Genomic DNA, 25,000 nt, shown 5'->3' with positions numbered 1-25,000 from the left:
TGGCTCTGCAGTGACACCTCTGGCAGACAAGAAGGGCTCTGTGAAAAATATGGGGACTAAAACCCAAATCAAAAGTCCAAGTAAAGTCAGTAAAAAGAGTGACACATCTTAAACAAAGTCAAAGGCGTGTGGTTTTGTACTTAAATAAATAAATATCTGGTTCACATCAATGTCAGAAGAGTGTTTTGGGGTGGAATTATGTTTTGTTGTATTTTGAAATACATGACTACAGTATTATTCAAATTAAGATGTTTAACTTCTTCACACGGGGAGCTGAGAGGATATGTATAAATGTCTTTAGCTCTTAGCAGTTTCTAAGCTAATTGGCATATCTTTGCTGAAAAAAAGTGGAAATATTAGCATTGTTAACATGCGAATGTATGCGCCGTAAGTTATAAAAAAAATACACGTACAATTTAAATGTCTAATACAGGATACGCGTACATCTGATGTTATCTGTATCGTAGACCGTATATATATACATATTCTTTTATACAGATATGATCAATATTCACTAAAATTGTCCTCACGGAGTTCATGAACAGGAAGTGTCTCTTTAAGAGAAGCACGTGGTCCATGCAAACATCCGGTGGATTCTAGTAGAATCGGTAGAAACGAAACACAGCAGCTTCATGTCCACTCTGCTTTGTTGCCGACAATAATTTCCCACACACTTGTCACGGAGCTGATTCTGAAAAGTGTCAGTATGTCCGTGTCGGCTGCACATGTCTGTGGGGCCCCCGGCGGAGTCCCCTGTCCGCCACAGACTGTACCGTAGGCCTGTATGCGTCCTACAGATGGAGGGCGGCTGGCTGGTCTCCGAACGGGAGGACATCGCTTCGTACTTTGCTGACCAAACTCCTAACTCTAAAATAACTGTAGGTTCATCAGCATTTCTGTACCGTGACCACATGTCCCATAAATGATGATAATGATTTTCTTGTGTCAGGAGGTGTGCCAGGAGTTTTCCACCGTGAGAAAAGTTCGTGGCGATGGGAACTGTTTCTACAGAGCCTTTTCCTTCGCGTTCTTGGAATCTGCCATACAGAACTCAAGAGGATTACAGGGGTCAGTCTCCTACTGTATAGAAGCTTAAAGTAAAGGGCCAAAAGGCTTCTATGGCCTTTTTCCCATATCCAGCTTGATACTCATTGAATTAAGGAGATTGTATTACTATTTTAGCCTATGTTTTGTGATTGTTTTTGTAGGTTAATTGAGATTATGCAGAGCCCTAATGATTTGTCTTGTGCTGGGTTTGATGAGAGATGCTACAAGGACCACCTATCAAAAGTAATACAATTCTAGTGAATAATATACACTTTTACCATATAATAAAATGAAACTCTCTCTCAGGTCATGAATGTTTTGGAGCAGTGTCAGTCTGATGGAAGAGTGGAAACTCTTTACAGACTGTTTAACCAGCCATCCACTTCTGACAGTATGGTCCAGTATCTCCGCCTCATCACATCTGCACACCTGCAAATCCATGCAGATTTCTTTAGCAACTTTGTGGTGGCACCCAATCTCCAGGCCTACTGCCATCAGGTAGGTGTCACGTTGCTGCCCCCTAGTGAAAATGAGATAGATATCTTGTTCAAACTGCTTGATCGTAAATCTTTGTACATGACCTGTTTCATTTAGGAAGTAGAAGTCATGGCAATGGAGTGTGACCATGTGGACATCCAGGCATTGTCACAAGCTTTGAATGTGAGCATTCACATTGTGTCAATGGAGGGCGATGAACAAAAGCTCGTTCACCACATTATTCCAGAAGGTGCTGAGCCATCTGTGCACCTCCTTTATCAAACGTCACATTATAATATCATCTACCCACGAACTTAAGCTGGACCAACCATTCAGTGTGCCTTTGTTAAACTCAGGAATAAAGACTATGCAATAAAAAGCCAGAACAAAGAGGATCAAGGTATTATAGTTTTTAGTATTAAAATAATTACATAATAACAAACTTTGTTAACAAAGTGAACACAGAATGTTACTTTTTCTTTTCTTTTTTTGGTTTCCGGTTTCTTTTTTGTGAAAGACCTTTTTTAACTTTCTGTTTACTCTTTTGCATTAACACTCTGCTTAGTGCACTTTGAGTCCCTGGCACAGTGATCTGTTTCAGAGCCAGTTTGCCCATTTGAGTGGGATACTTGGTCTTCATCACATTCTTGAACACAGGCTGAGAGATCAACTGCTTCAGGTGCTTTTTCATGCCTTTCACCATTCTCTGCTGCTGGACATCAGCATGCTCGTCATTTGATTTACCTGACAAAATACATCATTATTTTAATTATGAAATAGGTGTAATGCTTTTTAGTAGAATAGATCAAAGTTGGCTGGTCTTACCAATTAAAAGGTCTTCATCAAGATCTACCTCGAGAGCTTCTGCAGCTTGTCTGAACCAGGAGTCGTGCTTTTTCTCCCTGCTGTTGTGAAACTCAATACTTTCTATTCTTCTGGCCAAATCTACCCGCTCCTACGTGGCACATATGAGAAACTTACTGTTACATGAAATATTACATATGCAAATTGGACCCACTGTTCATGTCTTACCCTGATAGCTTGCATGCATTGCATCTCTATGGGAAACATAGGAAGGTCTTCATCCTTCCCAAGAGTTCTGAAAATCTTTTTGAAGTTCAACATGTCATCAGGGCCAATCAGCAACAAACACAGGCCCTCTTTGGCTGCCCGGGCTGTTCGGCCACTGCGATGGACATAGGTTTCAGATGTCCTGGGAACCTGATGCCAATACAAAAAATAGCATTACTATATTTAATATGACGCTATGTATTTGTTTCTTAATTAATCTGTAATTGATCTGTATTTATGTAATTAATACAATAAATGAGTAACAAAATATTACCTGGTAGTGAATGACATGCTCCACATTAGGAATGTCTAGTCCTCTTGCTGCCACATCAGTAGTCAGGAGTACACAGCTGTAGGTGAGATTTTAAACAATTGGGTCACTGTTTTTAGACAATTATGGTTTCATCAGCATTTGATAGTATGTCTCTTAATTAAAAAAAAAAAAAAAAAGTTATTAATAGCAGGAAAGCTATGACACTTCTTTCAGCTACAAGTCCTTGCACAACGTAGGAGGCTTTTTAAATATTTGACTTAAGTAGAAGATATGTTTGTCACTGTACTTGATTCTTTATGAGTACCTGGGCTTACCTTTCCCTGTCAGCAAATCTCTCCAGGTTTTTCAAACGTTGTTTCTGCTGCATGTTAGCATGCAGGGAGAAGGACATGCAGTCCAAGATGGTCAGAATGGATTTAAGCCTTTTGATGCAGTCTATACTGTTTGCAAACACCATGGTACGCCCTGGGTGCTGCAGCAGAAAGTAATAGAGGTAGTAGTCCTTGTCCTCTTTCAGACAGTGGATCTGTGTCTCGGTTAGCGACTCAACAGTGGCCTCTTTTCTGGTCAGATCGATGACTTTTGGTTTGGTTTTAATGCCCACTTTCTCCATGAGGATTTCCAGTTTGCTGCGTTGATCCAGCCTCTTCTTCTTCTGCAAGACGCGTGTGGGCAGAGTGTAAGACAGTGTGAGCGTGGCTGAGAAGACGAACATTTGTCTTTTGGGGTTGAAGTGTGTGGTGTGCAGCATCTCCAGAAGGCTCTCCAGCTCAGCAAAGTGCCCCCTCTCTACCATGCGGTCCGCTTCATCAATCACCAGACACCTGCAAGAAATACATAAATAAAATGTTGGAGGGAGAGAACTTAAAGCCTGCATTTATTTTTTTAGCTATTCTGCACCAAACTTGTATTTTGATATATTGTGATGATCCACAATATTATTGAGACTTTGAACGATACGATATCACAATATTTCTGTTATTGTTACATCCCTAATTATGAGGATAAACAGGTGGCAGATCCTACATCAGAAAGGTCACATAGTGCACTATTACAAGTATACTGAAAAAATACAACTTGACCTTATAAGTTCAAAACATCATCTTAATCACCTAAATAATAAAATCTATAAAGAATAATCCAAACATGTACCGGAGCTGTCTGAGGTTTTGCAGGTGTGGCTCTCTCTCCTTTATCAGGTCCCACAGGCGCCCTGGAGTCCCTATGACGATCTCCGGCCTGCGCTTCAACAACCTCCTCTGCTTGTGCTGAGACATCCCGCCCACTACTATGGCTGTATTGATATCTGTTGAAAGAGGAGAATGAGTAATCTTCAAAAAAAAAATATTGTGAAATGACTGTATACCAAGTAGTTTAGCAACAAGCAATGTTAATATTAGAATAATTAGAACAGACTAATTCAGATTTAGAGCAGGGGTTTATTTAACTCTATGGGAAATTTTTATAGGCTCAGAATATACCTAGATATTAACCATAAACAAGGTCAAAATTTCAGCAATCTGATTTACACTGCAAAAGTTTGGCCAAAATTTAAGATATAAACACTTAAATCTATCAGAAAATTACTTAAAAGTAGTGAAATTATCTGTCCATGCAGCAAGATAATTTTACTTGACAAGTTATCTTAAAGTAAACTATCTCTAGACTAGAATAAGGCAGTCTCAGAACTATTGAGTAGATAACAATCTGTACAACCTGACAATGAGTCTTTGCAAGGAAATACAATATGAACAATAATTATAATTAAATTTTTAACAACCTACATGCTAATAATACGATATGTGATTTAGACATTACATTTGTGGCCAAGCATTAACTTACTTGTAAACTTAGCCACAGCGTCTATGTGGTGTTTGACTTGAACCGCGAGCTCTCTGGTGGGAGTGAGGACTAATCCGAGCAGAGGCTGATTTTGACTCTCGTCCTCCTGGTTTTCCTCTTGGGGAGCAGGGTGAAACTGTGCCTTTTCACCCACTTGAACACATCCAAGCTTGATATCATCTGCTCCATCCTCATCACTATCGCCTTCATTCAAAACACCACTGACTTCCTCTGCATCGCTGTCATCCACATCTGCACTTTCCTCCTCCTCCTCCTCGTCCTCCTCTTCCACCACCTCCTCCTCGTCTTCCTCATTCTCCTCGTTCTCCTCCTGGTCTTGTCCATCATCTGCTTGTTGATCAGTATCTCCAGGCTCATCTGGTAGATATAAACTCTCTACTTTTTTGGTGTCACCTTTAGCGTTTGAACCGTCCTTGTTTTCTCTCCACTCCAGGATGGTGTGGATCATGGGGATAGCAAAGGCCAGGGTCTTACCGCTACCTGAAACAAAAGTGTTGGAAGGATTTTAGAAGCAGTAAAACAAATTACTTTGTTATAATCCTACATTCCAAACCACGACTGTGTGCATTTTAGGACAGTCATAATACTGAAATTTCAAACTGAATCTTGGTACTAGGGAATAGGCTCGATACTCAGTACTAGGGATGTAACAATAACAGAAATATCGTGATATCGTATCGTCAAAAGTCTCACAGTAATATCATGGACCATCACAATACATCAAACTACAATTCCCTTTGCTTAAATTCTTTGTTATAGTACAGTATCAACTAAAAAAGCCAAGGGAACTACATAGACCATGATCCTTTGCTTCATTTCAGCACAGACAGCATGAAGAAATTATGTTAGTAAGCACTTTAAAACAAAAAATACAGAGCAAAGGACTGCCAAGGCATTTTAAAAGGAAAAAAATACCATAAGCTCCACAACATATTGCAATAAATATTGTACTGTGACATGCATATCCTGAAAATATCATATCAAAGGATTTAGATATCATTACACCCCTACTCAATACTGATTCTCTTTAGACAATAAAGATAATTTAAAATTTTCAACATAAAAATCATAGTACTTTCTTTTATATTCCCATGTGGTCATCTGTGTACTTCCTCAGTGGATTAAGTAGGTTCCATAGTGGTCCATTAGTATAGTCTATGTGGTCTTATGCTTGTATTGATTCATTTCTGTCCCGTGAATGTGACTTTTTTAGTATCAATACCTGCTCAAATGAGTATCTAGCTTCTATACTAGTTTTAGTATCGATAAGAATTAGATTTTCAGTACTTTTGACAACCTAGTAGGCATTTTTTTAGATGACTGTGAAATATGAGCAAATGACTAAATGTGACTGATGTGATTAAATTATTCCAGAGTAAATTAATGTGTTAGGATAAATAACTAGGCTTAGCCATTTTGTATAATCACTTCTATAGTTCATTATTGTATCAAGGTCATTTAAAGATAAGGGCTATAATCACAGCTGTGAGACTCATGGATATATGTAAAGACAAATGCAGAATATTCCAATCTATCTGATAGCAAACTAACTAAATAGGACAAGTACTACTGATAGATCATTTCTATCAGTATTCATGACTTGTTACTCAGATAACACCCCGGATCGAGTCTGACTGGACTGTGCAACGTGCCAAGGCTACGAAGAGGCACTAAGTCTAAACCATGGTATCCTCCCATTATAGTTTGCTTATAAAAGTCATTGTATAGGCGTAAACATCGAGTCTCTGCATGGGAATGTCAGCACAGACACCTTTTACAAGTACAGCTTTCTAATATTGGAATAAGTAAATTATCTGGACTTTATTTCTGTTTCAAGTGTAAACAAACACAAAAAGGAAACGTTTTTTTTCCTCAACGAGTAACAAGTGAAAGGATGGCAAAGGATTTACCAATGCTTCTATATATCTTTGCCCTTATACATGTTTTGTAGACAGGTAATATAACCCACAACCTTCTTAGTGAAAAAAAATATAATGTCGTAGAACTACTTTTTACTTTACCTGTCTCTGCAGCTCCCAGTATATCCATGCGGTCTCTTATAGCTGAGGGCAGTGCCAGGGCTTGGATGGGCGTGGGTGAACTGAAGCCCAGGCTGCTCAGGGCCTTCAGCACAGGAGCAGGCACGTACAGCTCCTTCCACGCACTCATGTCCGAGCTGGTGTCCTCACAACCAGACAGAGCCGCACTGGTCCAATTCTTTATCTGCAGTTTGGGAGGTTTTGGGGGCTTTATTTTAGGAACTTCTTCTGACTGTACAGGCTGGTCTTCTGAAGTTGGCTCCTGCTCTGGTTGTTCCTCTGTTGTTGATTCAATAGGAGATTCTAGGTTAGGTTTCTTCAACTTCTTTTTGTTCTTCTTAGTTGGTTTTGGTTCAGAATCCTGTTGAGAACTTTCCAAAGAATCATCAATAGATTCTGATTTCGCCTCTTCTTGATCTTCTGTCTGAGCAACAACTTCTGTAGACTCATCCTTGTTTTTCTTTATCTTCTTTTTCTTCTTTTTGGCTTTTTTCTTGGGGGTTTCAGAGGTCTCTCCAGATGCTTCAGTCTCCTCTCCATCTCCAGTCTCCTCCACGTCGCTAGTTTTTCTCTTTTGAGCTTTTTTCTTCTCCTTCTCCAGCTCTTTGGCCGCTTTGGCTGCTGCTTTCTCGGAGTCGACCAGGCGATAGTTTGTCAGCTCTTCGAAGCAAACCAGCCCCTCCATTCCCTCCTCGGAAAAGAGACTCGGGTCCAGTTCGATAGATTTCCATTTTCCCTTCACCTGGATGCTCCGTTTGGCTGAGTTTATGCGCCTGCCTTGTGGCTTCATCTTCTTGGACTTCATTTTTACTACTGAGGCATACAAAAACAGACAACAAACTAGATTTATGTGGGAAATGTATCTCCATAATTAACAGAATTACACGCGAAGAATAAAAAAAAAAACTTACCGTAGTACCAAGTGGTTTCTTGATGTTGAAATAATTTGGATATTACAAGTGTTGACAAGCACGCATGACCCACGAGGAGGCCGCCATGACAGTGAGGGTCACGTGGTTGGTAAAACTGGCAAAACTGTGAGATACATCACTGCCATCTACTGGACTGAACTTTTTTTCATTTAGTTTTTTATTCATTTTCACATTTTTTTCTTTTAATTTCTCATCATATCACAAATTTCATGAAGTTAAAATGACTTTGATTAGAAAAGAGACGCTGTTAGGGTGACCAGAAGTGCCTGTTTGCCCAAGACAGACCCAGTTTTGAACCCTGTGCCCCCATGTGCCAGTAGATTTATCCAAAACCATTGATTTGTACCAGTTTTATTCAAGAAATGTCCCTGGTGTCCCTATTTTTGACCAACAGTAAGGAGGGGTATATATTGACATTTGTTTAGGTAAAATATAGAAATGCTGCTTAAAAATGATCAAAATACAAAGAAAATGTGACTATAAAGACTTGCATGTCATGAATGGCCCGAGTGCAGGACAGTTTTCCTTAATTACACAGTTTCACAGTTTTATTATTACCAAAATTTATTATTACCTTTCCTAACCAAGAGTGTCCCAGTTTTTGTTTTGTTTTTGTTTGTTCTGGTCACTTGATGCACTGTGTAACTTTTCTAATGGAGGGTCTGCCACTGTCTCCATGGAGATGCTATTGCCTGGAATGTTCCATGCAGCATTACATTTATTTATTTCCAGGAATGTAACATCACCAGGCCAGGTACAGGTCAGATCAGGGAAGAAGTGATCCAATACATTTTTGAGCAGTAAAAACATGTGTAATTGAATAAATCCATTCTGTGGGACATTCCAAATAAGGCAATCTTTATGTCATTTTATTTATTAAAATTTGTGTTTATTTTTATTATATTATTATTAAATTTAATTTTTTTTGTTGTGTTTTTTTTTTCCTTTTGCATTTATTATTATCATCATTAATATTATTAATTTACTGTCTTGTCTGTTGTTGTACTTTAACCAAAACCTGAATCTGTCAAGACATTAAATTAATCACACAGTGGTGATGGACCCCATATTATGTGTCTGTGTTTTTTTGTATTTTTTTTTTACAGTTTTCACATATTGCGTACATAATATATGTCAAATTGTACAAGTATAAATATAAGTGTGCACCTATTGTGGGATTAAAATTTATAATTTAAAGTTGTGGAAGAAATAAAATTGAAATTGAAATTGAATCTGTGTGGAGACAAGCAGGTGGCAAACTCTCTGCCAGAAAAGCTACTGTGCACCTTTAAGAACCCAAGAAAGTAATTTGATTTCTGAATGTACCAGTATACATTTTTACAGGCTTAAATGGTGTAGCATTTTATCGACAGTTTAGGAATTCCAATGGAGCTTTACAACGCAAGTTAGAAATGTTAAAAAGAAAAGTTAAGGCATTCTAATGGTCTAGACTTTTGTAGGGTCGATGAGTCTGCCCATGAACAACAGAGTGTTAGTGTCTTCATGGTATATGAAGAAGAAGAAGGGTCTATTGGCGATGAATGAGGGGGGTAAAGAATAGGGGATGATGCCAATTGTTGTGGCGGCTGCTGCTGTGGTCCCGGTCTCATCCACGTCGATCACAGCTTTGTGCAGAACCTATGGAAAAACAAACAATACCGTATGTTTGTATTCTAATAATTATGATACGAAGGATGTGATGTAAAATGTCAGTAAAGACACAGAATACCCACCTCAGACACCTTCATGTCTTGGTCCTTATGGAGCTTTGTCAGATTGGCTGAATCCGTAAAAAGAATGTTAACGCCCAAGTTAGGGAGAAGGTTGTGCAGTTCATACGACTGCTCCAGCTTGAATTTTGGCAGATGGACTTCTACTTTTCTGAAAACACAATCCAACATGAAAACAAAATATATTCACTGTATTTAAAGCTGCACTATGTAACATTTCTGGTGGAGGGTATATGCCATCTGCTTCTCTACATGGATCATTATGTCTGAGATGCTCCACATTAAGGCATTAAACTTACCGATATCTATGGAGACAAGCAGATGTAATGTTATTTCAGTGTGTATTTTTGAGCAGTGAAAAACACTATGAATAAATGCAAGATAAAGCAATAACATCTCCAAGCAGATGGTATATACTCCACCAGAAATGTTACATATTGCATCTCATAAATCTATAACATTGAACGTACAATGGTCTCAGAGACTGCAACCACTCCTGGAACCTGTCCGCATTTATCTCATCGTCAATAGCCGTGTAATCCACTCCTTCATTTGGCAGAACGATGAGTAGTGAAACGTCATGTTCATAAGGAATCTTCAGCACTTTCACACGGAGAGCTTGGTCGTGCCCCATGAAGAACCGGGCCTCCTTGTACATCATCTGCACATTCACCATGTGGTAATTGTCGATGTAGAACGCTTCTGTTTTGGTGAAGTTGGGGTTAAAGGGGCTCTTCCAATTTCCTGTGAGAGAAAAACACACCTCAGTCAAAACAGATCTGACTTGTAACTTGGCCTGGTGGCGTCATCTATTTGTCTCCATGGAGATAGATATGGTTAATGTCGTGCTGTGGGACATCCCAAGCATCTGTCTCTTTACATCTCCAAAGCTCAAAATGCTCTTTTACACCTTGTGATGCCATGAAGTGTAGTACTTTTTAAGTTAACAGCTACCTTTTGTTCAGTAGAGATGAAATTATCCAAATGATTCTGGTGAAGGTCTCAAGAACAGATTATCCATATGGGCCAGTGGCATGGTAGCCAGGCTGGCGCCAGCTAGTGCCCCTGCTCAGTTTCATTTCTCTCCAGCGATTAGGTCAGGAATCAGAATACACTAGACGGTTTGCAAGAACACCGGAAGTGCGAGTCTGGGCACCAGCCAATCATCCGGTGTTGGCAACGATTCTTGAGATCAAGGATTTAAATCCAGAGCAAAGAGAAAGGTTGGTGAATTTCATTAAGGGGAAAGACGTTATTGCCCTTCTTCCTATGGGATTTGGGAAAATCTTAATATACCAGTTAGCCTGGTTAGCGGCACATTACATACGTCATGACCAAATAGCAGTGATTGGTTAAATTAAAAAAGTACGTGCCTATTGTTGAGCAAATGAATCGTAATGCTGCGAGGTCAGACAGTTTCTACGACGTAAAACCGGCTGAGGAATCAGGCTAGTGGCATGGTGCCCATGTTCAAAAATCACTCACAACCAGTGGGGTTTTGTATGTTATTCACTTGAAAGGGTGAACTGGCCATACATAACTCGTCATTAACACTAATTTTCATAATAGTAATGATAATACTGAACATTGAGCATTCATTCCCTCTTCCCCCAATCTGTCAGATGAGTCAGTCCACAAGTACGCGCAAATGTATAATTAAAAAAAAACAAAAACTAAATATATGATATACATTTATACATTTTGAATTGAGACTTGAATATGCCTACATGAATATAACTGGATGCTGTAAGTTATTTTAGGCTTATTTGCTGGGCCGATGTAGTTAGTAAATCACGTAAGAGAAATGCCTTTGTTTGTACTATTTTTGATTTGACAGGAAGACAGGGGTAGGGTGTGTGCGTGTGTGCATGTCTGTGTCTGTGTGTGCGTGCGTGTGTGTAAGTGCGGGGGGGTATCGTATACATTGGCTTAATACAGCTCTGGGAGGTGTATGGAGTTTAAAAGGGCAGTAGAGCACTTCCTATATTATTACCACATGACATCACAAGGTGGACCAGACTGTTTTGTGTTTGAGAGAACAACTCAAACTGTATAAATATGCAGGGTTTGTGTGTTAAACTTGTAAGGATGAGGAAACAACATTATAACAGATCAGAGAATACCAAAAAATATGGCACAGGATAGAGTTAACTCATAAGCATAAGGTTCTATTCCCGCTCCTGTCACTGAGCAAGACACACCGCCCACCATGTCAATATATGCCACTGGTATGAGTCAGGGAGTGATTGTGAGTGCGTGAATACTTGATGAAAATAAGCACCTTAAATAGAAGTGGAACAGCTTTATAAAATTGATTATAAGTGTTCTTACCTCTAAAGAATATTGTATTTAAGATCATGAGCTGGGTCCCTGCATCAAGACTGGAAATCATGTCTTGTACTCTATCGTTAGTCTTGTCCTTAATATAGTTATTAATGTAGGCCACACTCTGTCTCATGTCGGAAAAGTCCACCGCTTTGATGTCGGCTTCAAAATACTTCTCCATCTGTTCCTCAAAGGTCTTCTCCATGCTCAGCTTATCACTTACAAACATTGCCATGTCCTGGTCTAGGCTGAGGGACCCATTTTGCGTGATGTTTTTGTAGAGGAGATGAAACAGTTGTGGAATGATCTCCGGCTCGTTTGCTCTATCAAGTTGCTGCCAGTTAAGTCCATTTAAAATTTCATCACGAGTGACACCACCTGTGGCCATAAGCAGAGCGGCGAAACTTGTGGAGATGCTCAAAGGTGAGAAGAAGATGTTTTTGTCATGGTAGCTGGATATTCTTCGATAGAGGTTCACAGCAAAGTCCATGTTCTTGTGGGAAAGATCTGTAATGTTTGGATTTGGAAGAGTGTCTTGGAAAACTGAAGCAAAGCAGCACAGAAAGGTGAGATAAAACAGCCAATTCATCCTAAAGAGGTGGTCCATCGTGGTTCCTGGCAAGACAATAGCTTCTGAAATAAGATAACATTGAGATTAAATTAAAAAATATGTCAAATTCACAACAAAATATTCCACATACCGGTTAGGCCCAGATGATGTCCAAAGCTTCAGGGACTATTTGGTGAAGCAAAGTGCAAGTGTGTTCAAAGTGTTACATATTAACCCAGTGGTTTTGTGGGTATCTTATTGAACCCAAACAAGAAAATTGTTGTGTTGTCTCCTCCCCAACTCAATAAATTGATAATGTCAGTTGACTAGGGAGTAGGGGGGCACTGATCCAGCATTTTCAGTTCCGATTCATATTCCAATACTATGGCTTTAAGTATCTGTCGATACCCAATATCAACCAATACCAGTGCAGGGACTAAAAATACACTTTATTTTCCTAAAATCAAAAAACAAAATACATGACAAAATGTGCTAACTTCATTTGTCTCTCAAGTAACTATAGAAAAGCATTGTTGTCGTTAAAAGTTTCAACATTATGAGACTTTCTGGATCAACTACAACTGGTAACTAGGAGCATTGCTTTGTGATACTAATAGGCCCTTTGCCAGCCTCTGGCGCTCGGGCATAAATAGTCTAATTGCATCAGTTTATAGGCGGTATTTTCATTAATCAAAACCAATATTCAATACCATTATCTATTGGTGCATCCCTAACTCCAGTTAGAAAGAAAACAGATATGAAATCCATCAGTAGGGGTGTGCAAAAATATCAAAATATCGATATATATTATTGTTTAATATGATGATACAGTATCAATATCGTGGGCTGCTGTATCGATATGTTGCCAATAGTATTTTATGGTATATATTACAAATTTATTTTGTTACAGAGCTACATTTTTATTGCTTGGTTAGAGGAATAAAACTCGTTTATGCAACACATTTGACCTTTTCACTGTTTTAATGATTTAAATGTTTGTGCTTCATATTAACTTTGCACAAGAAGTGGTTTGACAAAGACTTTTAATGTCACAGCCATAATTTTGGTATTATTTTGCTATTCTATCGAATCAATTTGAAATATATTGTATTGAATTGAAAGCTCAAGATATGTATCGTATCGGCAAGTTCTTAATGATACCCAGCCCTACCCACCAGCCAACTTCCATGCAATGTTATCTTTAGATGAGATCCTAAAATAAAATGTAGTATCCTAAAATACCAAATAACAAGAAACATTTGAGTAGGTGAACATCCATTTAATTTTAGAACTAATAATCAAACCATGTTCAACTTCAACATACAACCAAAAAAGAGGAATTAGTGCTTATAGTTAGAATGTAGTGAGTACAAAGGAGTAAAACCCAGATACCGACATAATTCAATAAAATACCTAAAGCTGAGGAAAAGATATGACATTATCAATTCAAGTGGAGGTGTCATTCTTTTACTAAAGCACTAATTTTACAGATATGTTACAACAGAAAGAGTGTAAACTATATTTTATCTATGGAAAATAGGATCACAGCAAACTCAATATTGGTGGGGGTTGAAATTATAAGGAAAAAAGAGTCAAATGTTGAATGATTCTTTGGAGTTGTATAACAGTCATCTTTACTGTTGGCGTATCATTGTCCAACACAAATGATTCACTTCAGCCCAGAGGGACAAAATTAATTACTTTTCAACATGATAAATCAAACTGCTTGAACCATGGCAACAAGAGAGTAATAATTTATGTTTTAAATACTGTTGCTTTATCAAAACACAGCAGGTCTCCAATTAGTGCAATTATCTGGATTGTACCAACAAACCATCAGCAGTGCTACACAGATTTGTTTTTATTCTTGTTTTGCTTCATACCATGTTTTAAAATGATATCCTAAGTACTGGAGAGGTACAAGACCACACACTTCTTGAAGTATCTGGATGAGTCAAAAATAATGTGTTTGGTTATGAGATGTGTTTTATGCACTAGCATCTGTTAAAGCTGTTGGTCAAATATAGCATCAGCACAGAGAACGATCGGATGCTATAGAGTGGAATAGATTGTAAGTGCTGAGCAAAAAACAAAGCTATAATAATATAATGAAGATTGAAAAAGCCAGTGTATGTTCATCTAAATGTGGCCAGAAGTGTACAGTACATTTCTTTAAAACTATGCGGTGGTTGGAGTAGAATGCATTAAAAGGCCTACAAACTCAGGTCCATTACATTAAAATCTTTACCTATGGCTTACCTTTTGGTCTCCAGTGACCTTCAGAGTGCCACCGACAGTGTGCATTTACATGTAAACACAGCAGCTGCATGCTTTATACTCTGTCTATACCTCCCAAAGGAAAGGAATTAAAACATTGTACTATAGAAATTGAAGGCGCCATGGTAAAAAGGCATTTGCAATCTTGGATAAAATGCGTCATGAATTTCCATGGTCACACCTTTTCCAGCAAAGCTGAGTTAGTTTGAGACTTCCTCTTCTTGCATGTCCATCTCTTCTGTATGGCCTGGAAGTGAACTAACCAGCCAACCATTATATCAGTCCTCTGACTGTCCTTGTCCGCATGTGCAAAAGATTAAAGGAAGGAGCGAAGCTACCCCTTATGGGGACACCAATACAAGGCAGCTGGGAACTGAGGCAGTCTTCAGGGCTGCTTGTGCTGCTCGTCCGGCTTGGTCAATGTCTCTGATGCTAGAATGATATAAGTCAACAAGTATATGATTTAGTTATTTTAAGTTTTTGCTGTTTAATTAAAACATAATGAATATGAAAACCCACCGGAGCTGTCACATGACTTTGTCTCTTGTTGTTGAGGAATGTTGGATTGGGCTTGTTGCTGTTGTCTAGGAGGTAATATGGCTGTATTAATGTTAACTTGCAAAGAAACAAAGGCACATAAGAACAATACTGCAACATGAAGTCAGAGTTACCGGTCAAAGTAGGCCTGCCTCTTCTTCCTCAGCTCTTCAGCTGTGAGCGTCTCACCTTGGCCTTCCCTTTGTGATCCTACAGCTGTCTGGCTGCTTGACTGGACTTTTCCTGTTTGAAGTTCTGATGAGGTGTTGCTCATTACAGCCCCTACAAAATATTTATGTAATTTATGTATGTTCATTTGTACAATTGTATTATGAATTATGCAGGCCAGTCCATTACCTTGCATGCTCATCTGTATAGCCCTGCGCAGGTCAGCCTCCTCGTCTTCCACATCTATGTCCTGTCTGCTGAGTGCTAAGGCCCTCTTTAGCTCCTCGTCCTCATCCACTATATCCTCCTCCACACCAACGCCCATCTCATTCTGGCCCAAAGCCACAGACCTGCTACTATCAAAAATACAAATTTTCTTACATGACTTTTTAACCAAATGTAAGAAAACAAAGAACTACTAACCCTGAGCTTGTTTGTCCCTCTTCTTCTCCAATGAGTCGGGGCCGCTGCTGTTGATGGACTCTCATGATCGCCAGAATCTGCTCTGCTTCGCACTCCGGCAGGTTGCCTCTGATCACAAAAATGGAATAACCTGTGCACAAGTAAAAAGCATTTGAAACAAAGCCAGTAATCTTCTGGTATATGTTATGTACATCAAGTACCTTCTTGTTGTAGCTGTGCTAGGAAAAGTGCTAGATATGTGTCTGATATTAATTCAGGCCCAGTCAGCAATGAATTCAAGTTAAACCACTGCAATAAACAATAACAAAATGTTATGAAGGTTATACAGTTTTTTTTTATCATAAATTTTTTATTAAGAACAGTACACAATATACATTCCAACAGACATAACAACTGTGGGTTCTTCTTATTTTTTGTTAGAACTGGTTAAGAAGGTTATACAGATTGTATGATAAAACGTAAATACAATATGAATTGTACCTGCTGTCCTAGTTTGCGAATAGTGAACCAATGTTCTTTGTAGTTGCAGATAAACGCTTTCTCATTTCTGAAATAACAAACTCAATCTTAAACTTTTTCTGCTTTAAACAGATAAACAGATAAAAGCCTTAAGTTTAACAAAGAGATCTTACATGGGATTTATCATCAGACTCTGGTATTCCCGGCTGTTGAAAAGAATTAATTCTAAACCCCACACACTGAGAGCATTGCTAATGACCTGCAACAATAAGACATTCAAGAGGCACTGTTCAGGCATAATGATGGGTCTATTGCTTTCAGTGAAACAGGCTTGTACTAACTTGTATTGAGAAGAAACCGCTGTCATCCATGTTACCGGAAGGTTGCTGAAACCACAAATAAACAAACTTTAACCATGGGAATTGTACAAATGTTGTGGTTATTGAGACTGTCTCCTGACCTGAAGAAAGGTCCTGTACTCCTCACTGCCCACGCCCCCCTCAGCCATCCGTATCCTCTCCTCCTCATCCAGCTGCTGAGCGATGGAGGACAGGTCCACTGGAGTGAAATACTCCCCCTGCAGAAGGTTGTTCAGGCAGTGCTGGGCACAGAGAGATCCCTCTTGCTACAAAGAATGATTGGAAGGCAATAGATTAGTTATGTGCTGTAATGTAACATTATACCCGCATTAACTGAAGAAAATTAACAAAAATAACTACAGTCTCCTTCTTATGAGTGATAACATCTAAATTAATGCATTAGAAATCGTGATTATAGGTCCTAAATATAACAACTACACTAAAGCCGTCAAATTCTCCCTTTTACTGAGACTACTGGAGACTCCTGATCCCTGCCAAGCAAAACACAAGAGCGGCTACATGGCTAGCTGACGTAAACACTATATAAATACTTAAAGTTATCAAATATTCAGATGAATTTAGCCATAGCAAAATATGACTTAACAAGGTTTGCAACGGTAATACATATATATTCACAACAAAGGTCTTTAAATGCTTATTGCAAAAGTCAATAGAAAACTTTAGTTAGCAGTTGTCATTAGCTTGGAGCTATCTGAACAATAATACACAAAGCACTGACGCAAAGACGTAATGATCAGCACATGACACAACATGCAGGAGAAAAAGCTCGTTTAGGAGACGCAGCCCGGTTATTTTCTACAAACCACTACACCATTACACTTACTTTTTCATGAAATATAGAATCCATCTCGAGTTTAGTCAGACATTCACCTCTGACCCCACTGTTTTCATCAGCACACGAGCTGCAGCGGCTCTGAACAGCGCCATCCAGCGGACGGTTACGAAAGATCATAATAAGTGATTTCAAATTAGGTTTATGTACGTGTACTAGTGAAAACGTTTGACAAAAACATGGTAAGATCAAAAAATTTATTTATATATTACCTTTCTTGATATAGCCTTTATATATATTTTAGTAGCGGTATAAATAAACAAAATATGTAAAATATAAAATTGTATTATACTCCATATAGTTTGGTTATAAGGCATCAAGGCTGCAACTACACTGCATTATAAACATACAAATTAATATAAATGATTATAATTTTGGTTGTCGCAAAATAATAATTGATTTTGTAAGGGAACTGTCTCCTAGCAACATGCCTTCCTTTACGGCAAATGGAACATGGCGGAGAAATCTCCAGACGGGTTGGAGCTCAGCAGGGTATGTTTTTACAATACTTTATCTTACTGACAGTAGTTTGCGAGGCTTAAAGACAGAATGTGTCAATAAAACGTGTGACCTTCGCTCTAAAGTTCCATTTCAAGTTGCGATCAAAGCAGCGAATTTCAACATAAAGCTTAAGAAACCATACTGTCATGGTTAGCTCTTCTGTTAGCTCCTGAATGTTTATGGTTTTGCTTTCGAGTTAGGACTTGGCCGACTTTAGCCTGCTATTGCTCTGATGTAAAGTCGTTGGTTTAAAACAGTCTGGACATTGGAAGATTTGTTAGTTCAGATGTCTCTTCTCCAGATCTTTTCTTATTTTGATGATCGCTTCAACGTTAGACTCCCAATGACACTGGGTGCGTAATATTAGTTTGACAGCTGTGTTAGCTCTCTTGCTCTCTTCCTAGGGTTTGCTGTACACGGGAAAGGAAAAATCTTTTTCTATTACCCTCTTTTTTCACAGCAAGTGTATGCAAATGCTCACTGGTGGCTCCATATCTTAAAAACAAGCTTAACAAAATGTATTCTTTATGCCTTAATAATGTCCTAAACATACAAATCTGTTGAAACTGTAAATATTAAGTAACATTTCCTGAAATTGCAGTTTTACCTCTGCATTGAGGGGCATAATTACCTCTGTGATCTTGCAGCATATTGCAAAACGTGTGACATTCCTGTTAGTTTGACAGTGTACTTTAGCTACATGTTCCTAAGTGCAATACTCAAAACTGTTGTTGCTTATCAAAACATCTTGTATGAAGCTGAGAGATATTTTGTTACTATAATTTATTTATACTTGTACGTATACTTTTATTTCATCATATTCTGTTTTATTTGACACCATTCTCTTGCTGTTTTGGAACTTATTTTGAATTTATTATCTCTGTTATTATAAAATATTGTGGTGTGTGGGCTACTGTGTCTAAATAATTTCCTTTGTGGATCATTAAAGTTTGTCTAAGTCTTAATTTTAAAAGGCTACAACAGTTTGAAGTCATTGTAAAACATGTTTGTCTGTGGCAGGAATGGCAAGAGGCAGTAGACTGCAGGGCCGAGCTGCTTCGGCACCTGAAGGAACAGGTGCCTCGGATCTTCTGCCTGAAGAAGGAGCTCAATCCCCAGGATGAAGAGGAGATGGTGCAGAGCCGCCTCCTCCACCCTCTGGAGTGCTTCCTGTTTGGAGAGCATCCCCAAGAGGGTCTCCAGAAGCTCCAGCAGGGAAGCTCCTCCTCCCAACTCTGTGGGCGGGTCTTTAAGGAGGGAGAGACAGTCTACTCCTGCAGGTTTGGCACACACCCTTTTTACCTTTAAGATGTTAGCACAACACTCTTGTTATGGTTAACCTTAAGTTGAGCTTACAAGGCTCATATATCAGAGCACAATGCATGGTTCAAGTACTTTTACTCTTCTAAATTGCCTTCACTGAGTCTTAGTTCACTTTTCCAGGTCACAGTATTAAGGCTAAGTGTTAAATATGAATACTTCATGAGTAGAAGCTCAAATTTCAATGTGACACTATCAGTAATTGTATTTATCTCTCAAAATTAGGCAGTGACTTTTTTTTACACACAGTAAGCTCTAAACTACATTTTACATTCAGTGAGCTTTATTAGAAAATGTTTTGAAATAAATATTTGACATAGAATTTGTTGACACTTTTCTTTGTTTGGTTTTGGTAGATATTATTGACACTAACAAAGCATGTAATGAATCCTGGTGTCTTCATTGTAGGGACTGTGCGATAGATCCTACATGTGTGTTGTGCATGGACTGTTTCCAGGACAGTGTACACAAAAGCCATCGTTATAAGGTTAGTATTCATGAGAAAAAAAATCCTGCTATTAAATCTGTATCAGCTGTTTAAACTGCCCATATTTGTCTTATTTGGACATACCACTTTTGAAATCTTACAGATGCATGCTTCATCTGGTGGGGGCTTCTGTGATTGCGGGGATGTAGAAGCCTGGAAGATTGGCCCTTACTGCTCTAAACATGACCCCGGGGCTGCCACTGCCATGGTTACGGTGAGTTGCATAATCGAGTGGAAAAGGGATGTGGGAGGGATCTATGTGTTAAGATTCTGCGTCAGTGAACCCCAGAATGTTTATTTTCCCATCTAGGCCTGATGCTGAACGTCAAGTTAGTGTACGACTTATTAGATTATAGAATGGGAACAGTTCATTGACCTGCACTCACTGGGAGATATGAGGAAGTGAATTAGTCTAAGCTGAAAGTATAGTGATTGTTGGGTCAGAGTAGCGGTAGAGAATAAATCTTCTTTAAAATTTCTAAATTGTTGTTTTGAAATTAATTAGTATGGAGAAATTGTTATGGAGAAAAAAACAAAACAAAACTGCATTTACTAAAAATGGTGATGATAAGGTGATATTTCTGCACTTTTGTTTTTTTTTTAAATTCAGCTATTGTCTCACAGGATTTCACAATTCACAATTAGCCCTACAAAAAATGGTTAGAAAATTAAATACCGAAACAGCCATCAGTAGCTGTCAGTATTTTGTACAGTCCATAACATTTAAAGGTGCACTGTGCAACTTTTCTAGTGGAGGGTTCAATACCTACTTCTCCCCATGATGTTGTTGCCTTGCCTGAAATGTTCCATGGTATGACATTAAACATAGCCATCCAGCATTTATGGATGGTTAGGGTTCGTCAAATGCGTTTCTTTGTGGAGATGTTATTGCTTCATCTGGAACGTTTCACAGTATGGCATTAAACTTTTCTATCTTCATGAAGACCAAACTAGACCAAGTTACAGGTCAGATCCATGGAGAGACACCCCCACTCACAGAATTCCTGTTTTTCTTTGTATTTTCGATCTATTAAACCATCTACAATTGTAGAAATGTAAGGTAAGAGCTGTTTAATGTCATACTGTGGAACATTGGAAGCCGAGGAATCACATATCCATAGAAACAAAAATGTGACAGACCCCCAACAAAAAGTTATTGTGCATCTTTTAATGTTTGTTACTCAAGTATAATACAAAAATTAAAAATACCAAAATAAAAATACCAAAAACATGTCAATATGTGCAATCTCTATATCTCTATCTGAGTGGGCAGCAGTTGTTGGGTCAGGGCTTTCTTTCAGCAGAGTACAGACTGCGCACGGATGCAGTTTAGAGTTGCTCCATCAGTCTGCAGCTCACCACACTTGATGAATGGCTCTCATTAGGAGCTGTTGTGAGGCGCTCCTCTGTGGGCCGCTGCGTTGGGCTTTTCCCTGATAAGATCATGTCAGGGCTTTAAGCAGACGTCCAGCAGGCAGCAGCGGGCCTGTTTCCGTAAACAACAGGTGTCTCTGTTAGCAGGCACATCACTGACCCTGTCCAGGCAATCTGCTTTGTGTTCTATGGAGCAGATCTGAAGCTTTTCCTAACCAGTTCTGACATGGACAATCATAATTCAGTTTGAAAGTAGACAGATATTTTTTTTCCCATAATAGAACTTAAAGGTGCACTATGTAACTTTTTCGTCACCTGCTTGTTTCTATGGATATGTCATTGCTCTGCCTGGAAAGTTCTACAATATGACATTAAACAACTTTACTTTACATTTATTGAATTACAGGTGATTTTATAGCTCAAAAATACCTAGAAAACAAGCATTCTGACTGTGAGCGGGGTCGCCTCTCCACCGATCTGACCTGTCATTGAGTCTGTTTTGGTCTCCATGACGATAGAAAGGTTTAATACCATACTGTGAAACATTTCAGAGAATGTGCAATGTGCAAAGCAATAACATCTCCATGGAGAAAAGCATGTGATGGTCCTTCCACCAGAAAAATTACACAATGCAACTTTAAACAATACTAGTATTTATTTATTTTTGTTGGACCTATCCTGGTGACATGTAACATTACTGAGGTCCACAAAACTGTATTAAGTAAGTAATGGGATTGACGAGAATCAGATACAAGACGATACTAAAACTAGTATCGAAATTAGATATTAATTTGAGCAAGTATCGAAACTAAAAAGTCACATTCACAGGACAGAAATTAACCTTTCCTGAATAGTTTTAGAATCATTTTGAGCTCTGCCAGAACAAGTATAAGAGCATATATATACATCCATGGATCACTAGTGAACCTACCTGGACCACTGAGGGATTACACAGATACTGTATAGCTCCACATAATATAAAAGTGCTATTGTTTAATTTTGAATATCAATCAAAGAAATTGCGTTTTTTTATCATTTATCATCATGGTATCAGAGTTTATAGTGTTCAAAACTGCCATGTTTGTTCTTAGAAAGTAGTATGCTGTAGACTTGTAGACTGCTCATGTGCGTGTGTAGCGAGTGTTGAATTCAGGACTTGTGTCTGAAATACTGAGCTTGCGTGTGGAATCTCTGCTCTCGTGGGATGTTCATGTTTCGAGGCCAGCTCTATGTTTTGTTTGAATTTAGTAGAATGATTCAACAGATGTCACGGTGCCAACACGCAAACAGGAAATGACGTGCCAAATATGGCTTTATTTGGTCAGTAATGTGTATAGAACATAATGTGCTAGTTTCAGAGCCAGATCTGAACCAGAACCAGACCTTGTAATTGATGTATTGTTTGTAAATCTGCTGTACAAATGTATGTATTAGGTTGAAATATTTTACTTAGAATTCTCTGTGACCCAATGTATTTTTTATTATTTTTATTGTTGGTTATAAGTATAAATTGTGACTATAGTAATGCAATTATCTCCTCGCCCACCTACTAGAAGGTAGCATGTTCAAGTTGGAGAACCACAGTCACAAGATCTGGCTGGTTTTACAATTTCCTCCTCATCAAATTGCTTTAGTATCCTGTTCCATTTATAGCTTATTATGTATGATCCAAAGGTTGTGTATAAACCGTCTTTTATTGCTGTTGTTTTGATCTTCACAGGATGATTGTGCGTTGGAGCCAGAGCTTTATGAGCGTGCAGAGAGGCTCTTCCGGGTCTTACTGCAATACGTCACAGATTTCCTGGTGTGGGAGGAAAACTTTGAACTCCCGTCTGAGCTCCAGTCTCGGTATGGCCCACGCAGTCTCACATTACATCAGATGCCCGTTCTAATTCATGTTCTATCTCTTCCTATCCAGCACAAAGGAGAATGCATACTACTGTGTGCTGTACAACGATGAGCACCACTCGTATGACCATGTGATCTACACCCTGCAGCGCTCTGTCAACTGTGATCACAATGAGGCACATACACACACTGCACTTATTGACAAAGAGGTACTTTCTGGCTTTGGCTTCAATATTGAGTGAACTGTATTAACAACATCTACTTTCAAATGGATCTCATTTTGGTAATAACTAATTATCAGGGTCGACGGGCTGTTAAAAGAGGTACCCTACACTCCTGCCAGCAAGCAAAAGACCTGATTAGGGTAAATACTCACCTGTATGATACTTAAAAATGTACAGTAACAGTCAAAAGTTTGGACACACCATCTTTTCTATATTTTTACAGCTTTTGACATTTTATATCCATACTGAAGACATCAAGTTTATAAAATAAGATATATGAAATTATGTAGCAAAGGGGAAAAAAGCTAAGCAATAATCGTAATTTTTAAAAAAATAAAAATTTGTATTCTAATACTCAAAGTAGCCACCCTTATCTTTGTCGAAAAATATTTAGTAGAAAGTGATAAGAAAAAAGAATGAGAGGGTGAGTCCAAACATTTGACTGGTAGTATATAAATAAAGGAACAAACATTGTTATGATCTCACTGTGTCACTGTGTGTGTTCAGTCCAACTCGGAGCACATCTCCCTGCAGCCTCTGCGTGTGGAGATTCTTCACGCTGCCATCATGGCTCATCAGACTTTTGCTCTGCGGCTTGGCTCCTGGTTCCAAAAGATTATTGGTTACTCAGGTGCTGACAAAATACTCACATATTTAAAGTAGTGCAAGCTTGTCTTTTTGCCATGACTAATATTTGAGCTGTGGAAAAGTGTTAGCTCTCCAGAGAGATTAAAGCTGCTACGTGTGCTTGTTGCAGCGGGCTTCAGACAGGCGTTTTGCCAGGTGGCCCTGGAGCCCAGTGCAGACAGTGACACACCCTGCCTCATCAGCCGCCTCATGTTACATGATGCCAGAATGTACAAAGGTAATACTGCAGCATAGTTCTTACTGTGTCCATTATAAGTATTCACTTTTTGCATGGCTTTATCTTATGTCACTCTCTCCCAGGAGCCCGCAAGATCGTGCATGAGCTCATTTTCTGCAGTATGCTGATGGAAACTGAATTCAAAAGGCTGTTTGCTATTGAGTTTACAAAGGTATCTCTTTGGAGGAAGCTATGCAAATTCTGATACAAATACTTTGATTTATTCACAAGCTACTGCTCTGATCTTCAGCATTACAAACAGCTGCAGAAGGACTTCATCAATGATGACCATGAAAGAAGTATATCGATCACTGCTCTGTCTGTTCAGATTTTCACCGTCCCAACTCTGGTATGGATTATGCCACAGTAATACATTATGCATTTGTATAATAAAGATGTTTGTTATTATCCATTTATTCCTGTTTGTTTAGGCAAGACATCTAATAGAGGAAGGTAACGTCATTAAAGTCATAGTTGAGACTGTCCTGGCGCTGCTACGTGAACATTTGGATGACAACAATCGGTTCTTCTTCCTCGGCTACAACTCAGACAAGTTTTCACGCATCCAGGTCATCTTCCATGACCTCAGGTACCTTCTTTCCCCTTAAACTTTTTCTTAGAATTGTGTCTGTAACTCATTACAGTTAATGATTTACTTGTAATTGTCACAGGTACATTCTGATCAGCAAGCCTTCCATGTGGACGGAGGAGCTGCGGAGACAGTTCTTAGAGGGCTTCATGGCCTTCTTGGGTCTTCTCAAATGCATGCAGGTACTTTATGACATGTTATCATATTCTTTCATGCATGTTACACATATATTAATTTTAAAGTGGGACTAAACACCTTAACTTCACCTGCAACCACATTGTAAATAGAGCTAAACTAAGAATGCCTAAAGAAAAGATTGAGGTGTGGGGAGGGGTGGTGTTTGGACATATGAAGAACATTTGTCTAACAGTCTAACATTTCATACTTTGCCCCTGCAGTCCTGGAACA

General features: G+C 38.7%; 5 protein-coding genes across 7 annotated transcripts; 2 read left to right on the top strand and 3 right to left on the bottom strand.

Annotated features, from left to right (window-relative positions):
• The first annotated feature begins 573 nt into the window (after nt 1-573).
• On the top strand, nt 574-2,865 carry LOC110155541 (ubiquitin thioesterase OTUB2-like). Of its 2 annotated transcripts, none has more exons than XM_020919667.2 (5): nt 574-878; nt 953-1,068; nt 1,209-1,290; nt 1,354-1,545; nt 1,642-2,865. In XM_020919667.2, the coding sequence occupies exons 1-5, from the start codon at nt 726-728 to the stop codon at nt 1,840-1,842; spliced, it is 744 nt and encodes a 247-aa protein (XP_020775326.1). In that variant the 5' UTR covers nt 574-725; the 3' UTR covers nt 1,843-2,865. The 2 variants fall into 2 exon arrangements, with proteins under 2 accessions (XP_020775326.1, XP_020775325.1); XM_020919666.2 differs by having other exon boundaries at nt 575-878; nt 950-1,068.
• ddx24 (DEAD (Asp-Glu-Ala-Asp) box helicase 24) lies at nt 1,920-7,792 on the bottom strand. Its single transcript, XM_020919385.2, has 9 exons — nt 7,683-7,792; nt 6,754-7,584; nt 4,712-5,212; nt 4,022-4,175; nt 3,184-3,693; nt 2,870-2,945; nt 2,557-2,745; nt 2,350-2,479; nt 1,920-2,268 (listed from the first exon to the last, which is right to left on the bottom strand). The coding sequence occupies exons 2-9, from the start codon at nt 7,574-7,576 to the stop codon at nt 1,994-1,996; spliced, it is 2,658 nt and encodes an 885-aa protein (XP_020775044.2). The 5' UTR covers nt 7,577-7,584; nt 7,683-7,792; the 3' UTR covers nt 1,920-1,993.
• A 626-nt stretch (nt 7,793-8,418) lies between these two features.
• serpina10b (serpin peptidase inhibitor, clade A (alpha-1 antiproteinase, antitrypsin), member 10b) lies at nt 8,419-12,535 on the bottom strand. The gene is made up of 5 exons (XM_020919614.2): nt 12,460-12,535; nt 11,765-12,391; nt 9,904-10,177; nt 9,437-9,584; nt 8,419-9,341 (listed from the first exon to the last, which is right to left on the bottom strand). The coding sequence occupies exons 2-5, from the start codon at nt 12,363-12,365 to the stop codon at nt 9,150-9,152; spliced, it is 1,215 nt and encodes a 404-aa protein (XP_020775273.1). The 5' UTR covers nt 12,366-12,391; nt 12,460-12,535; the 3' UTR covers nt 8,419-9,149.
• Nucleotides 12,536-13,572: 1,037 nt separating this feature from the next.
• atxn3 (ataxin 3) lies at nt 13,573-17,460 on the bottom strand. 2 transcript variants are annotated; one of them, XM_020919350.2, is made up of 11 exons: nt 17,376-17,460; nt 16,633-16,797; nt 16,514-16,558; nt 16,346-16,431; nt 16,194-16,260; nt 15,914-16,001; nt 15,714-15,843; nt 15,480-15,646; nt 15,257-15,404; nt 15,105-15,169; nt 13,573-15,017 (listed from the first exon to the last, which is right to left on the bottom strand). In XM_020919350.2, the coding sequence occupies exons 1-11, from the start codon at nt 17,397-17,399 to the stop codon at nt 14,971-14,973; spliced, it is 1,032 nt and encodes a 343-aa protein (XP_020775009.1). In that variant the 5' UTR covers nt 17,400-17,460; the 3' UTR covers nt 13,573-14,970. The 2 variants fall into 2 exon arrangements, with proteins under 2 accessions (XP_020775009.1, XP_020775010.1); XM_020919351.2 differs by having other exon boundaries at nt 15,480-15,643.
• Nucleotides 17,461-17,831: 371 nt separating this feature from the next.
• On the top strand, nt 17,832-24,788 carry LOC129411433 (E3 ubiquitin-protein ligase UBR1-like; the record flags this gene model as incomplete). Its single annotated transcript, XM_055162240.1, has 13 exons — nt 17,832-17,876; nt 18,906-19,165; nt 19,614-19,692; nt 19,796-19,906; nt 22,787-22,914; nt 22,985-23,123; nt 23,216-23,278; nt 23,646-23,769; nt 23,896-24,003; nt 24,087-24,175; nt 24,254-24,352; nt 24,435-24,596; nt 24,679-24,788. Coding segments are annotated over exons 1-13 (1,511 nt in total), but the record flags the coding sequence as incomplete, so codon positions are not given.
• Nucleotides 24,789-25,000: the final 212 nt, after the last annotated feature.

The sequence above is a fragment of the Boleophthalmus pectinirostris genome, unplaced genomic scaffold (genome assembly GCF_026225935.1).
Source record: "Boleophthalmus pectinirostris isolate CB_2022bp ecotype Guang Dong unplaced genomic scaffold, ASM2622593v1 HiC_scaffold_436, whole genome shotgun sequence".
Classification (NCBI taxonomy): Eukaryota; Metazoa; Chordata; class Actinopteri; order Gobiiformes; family Gobiidae; genus Boleophthalmus; species Boleophthalmus pectinirostris.
The sequence above is the reverse complement of the archived record's forward strand: the minus strand, read 5'-3'. Positions and strand labels throughout refer to the sequence as shown.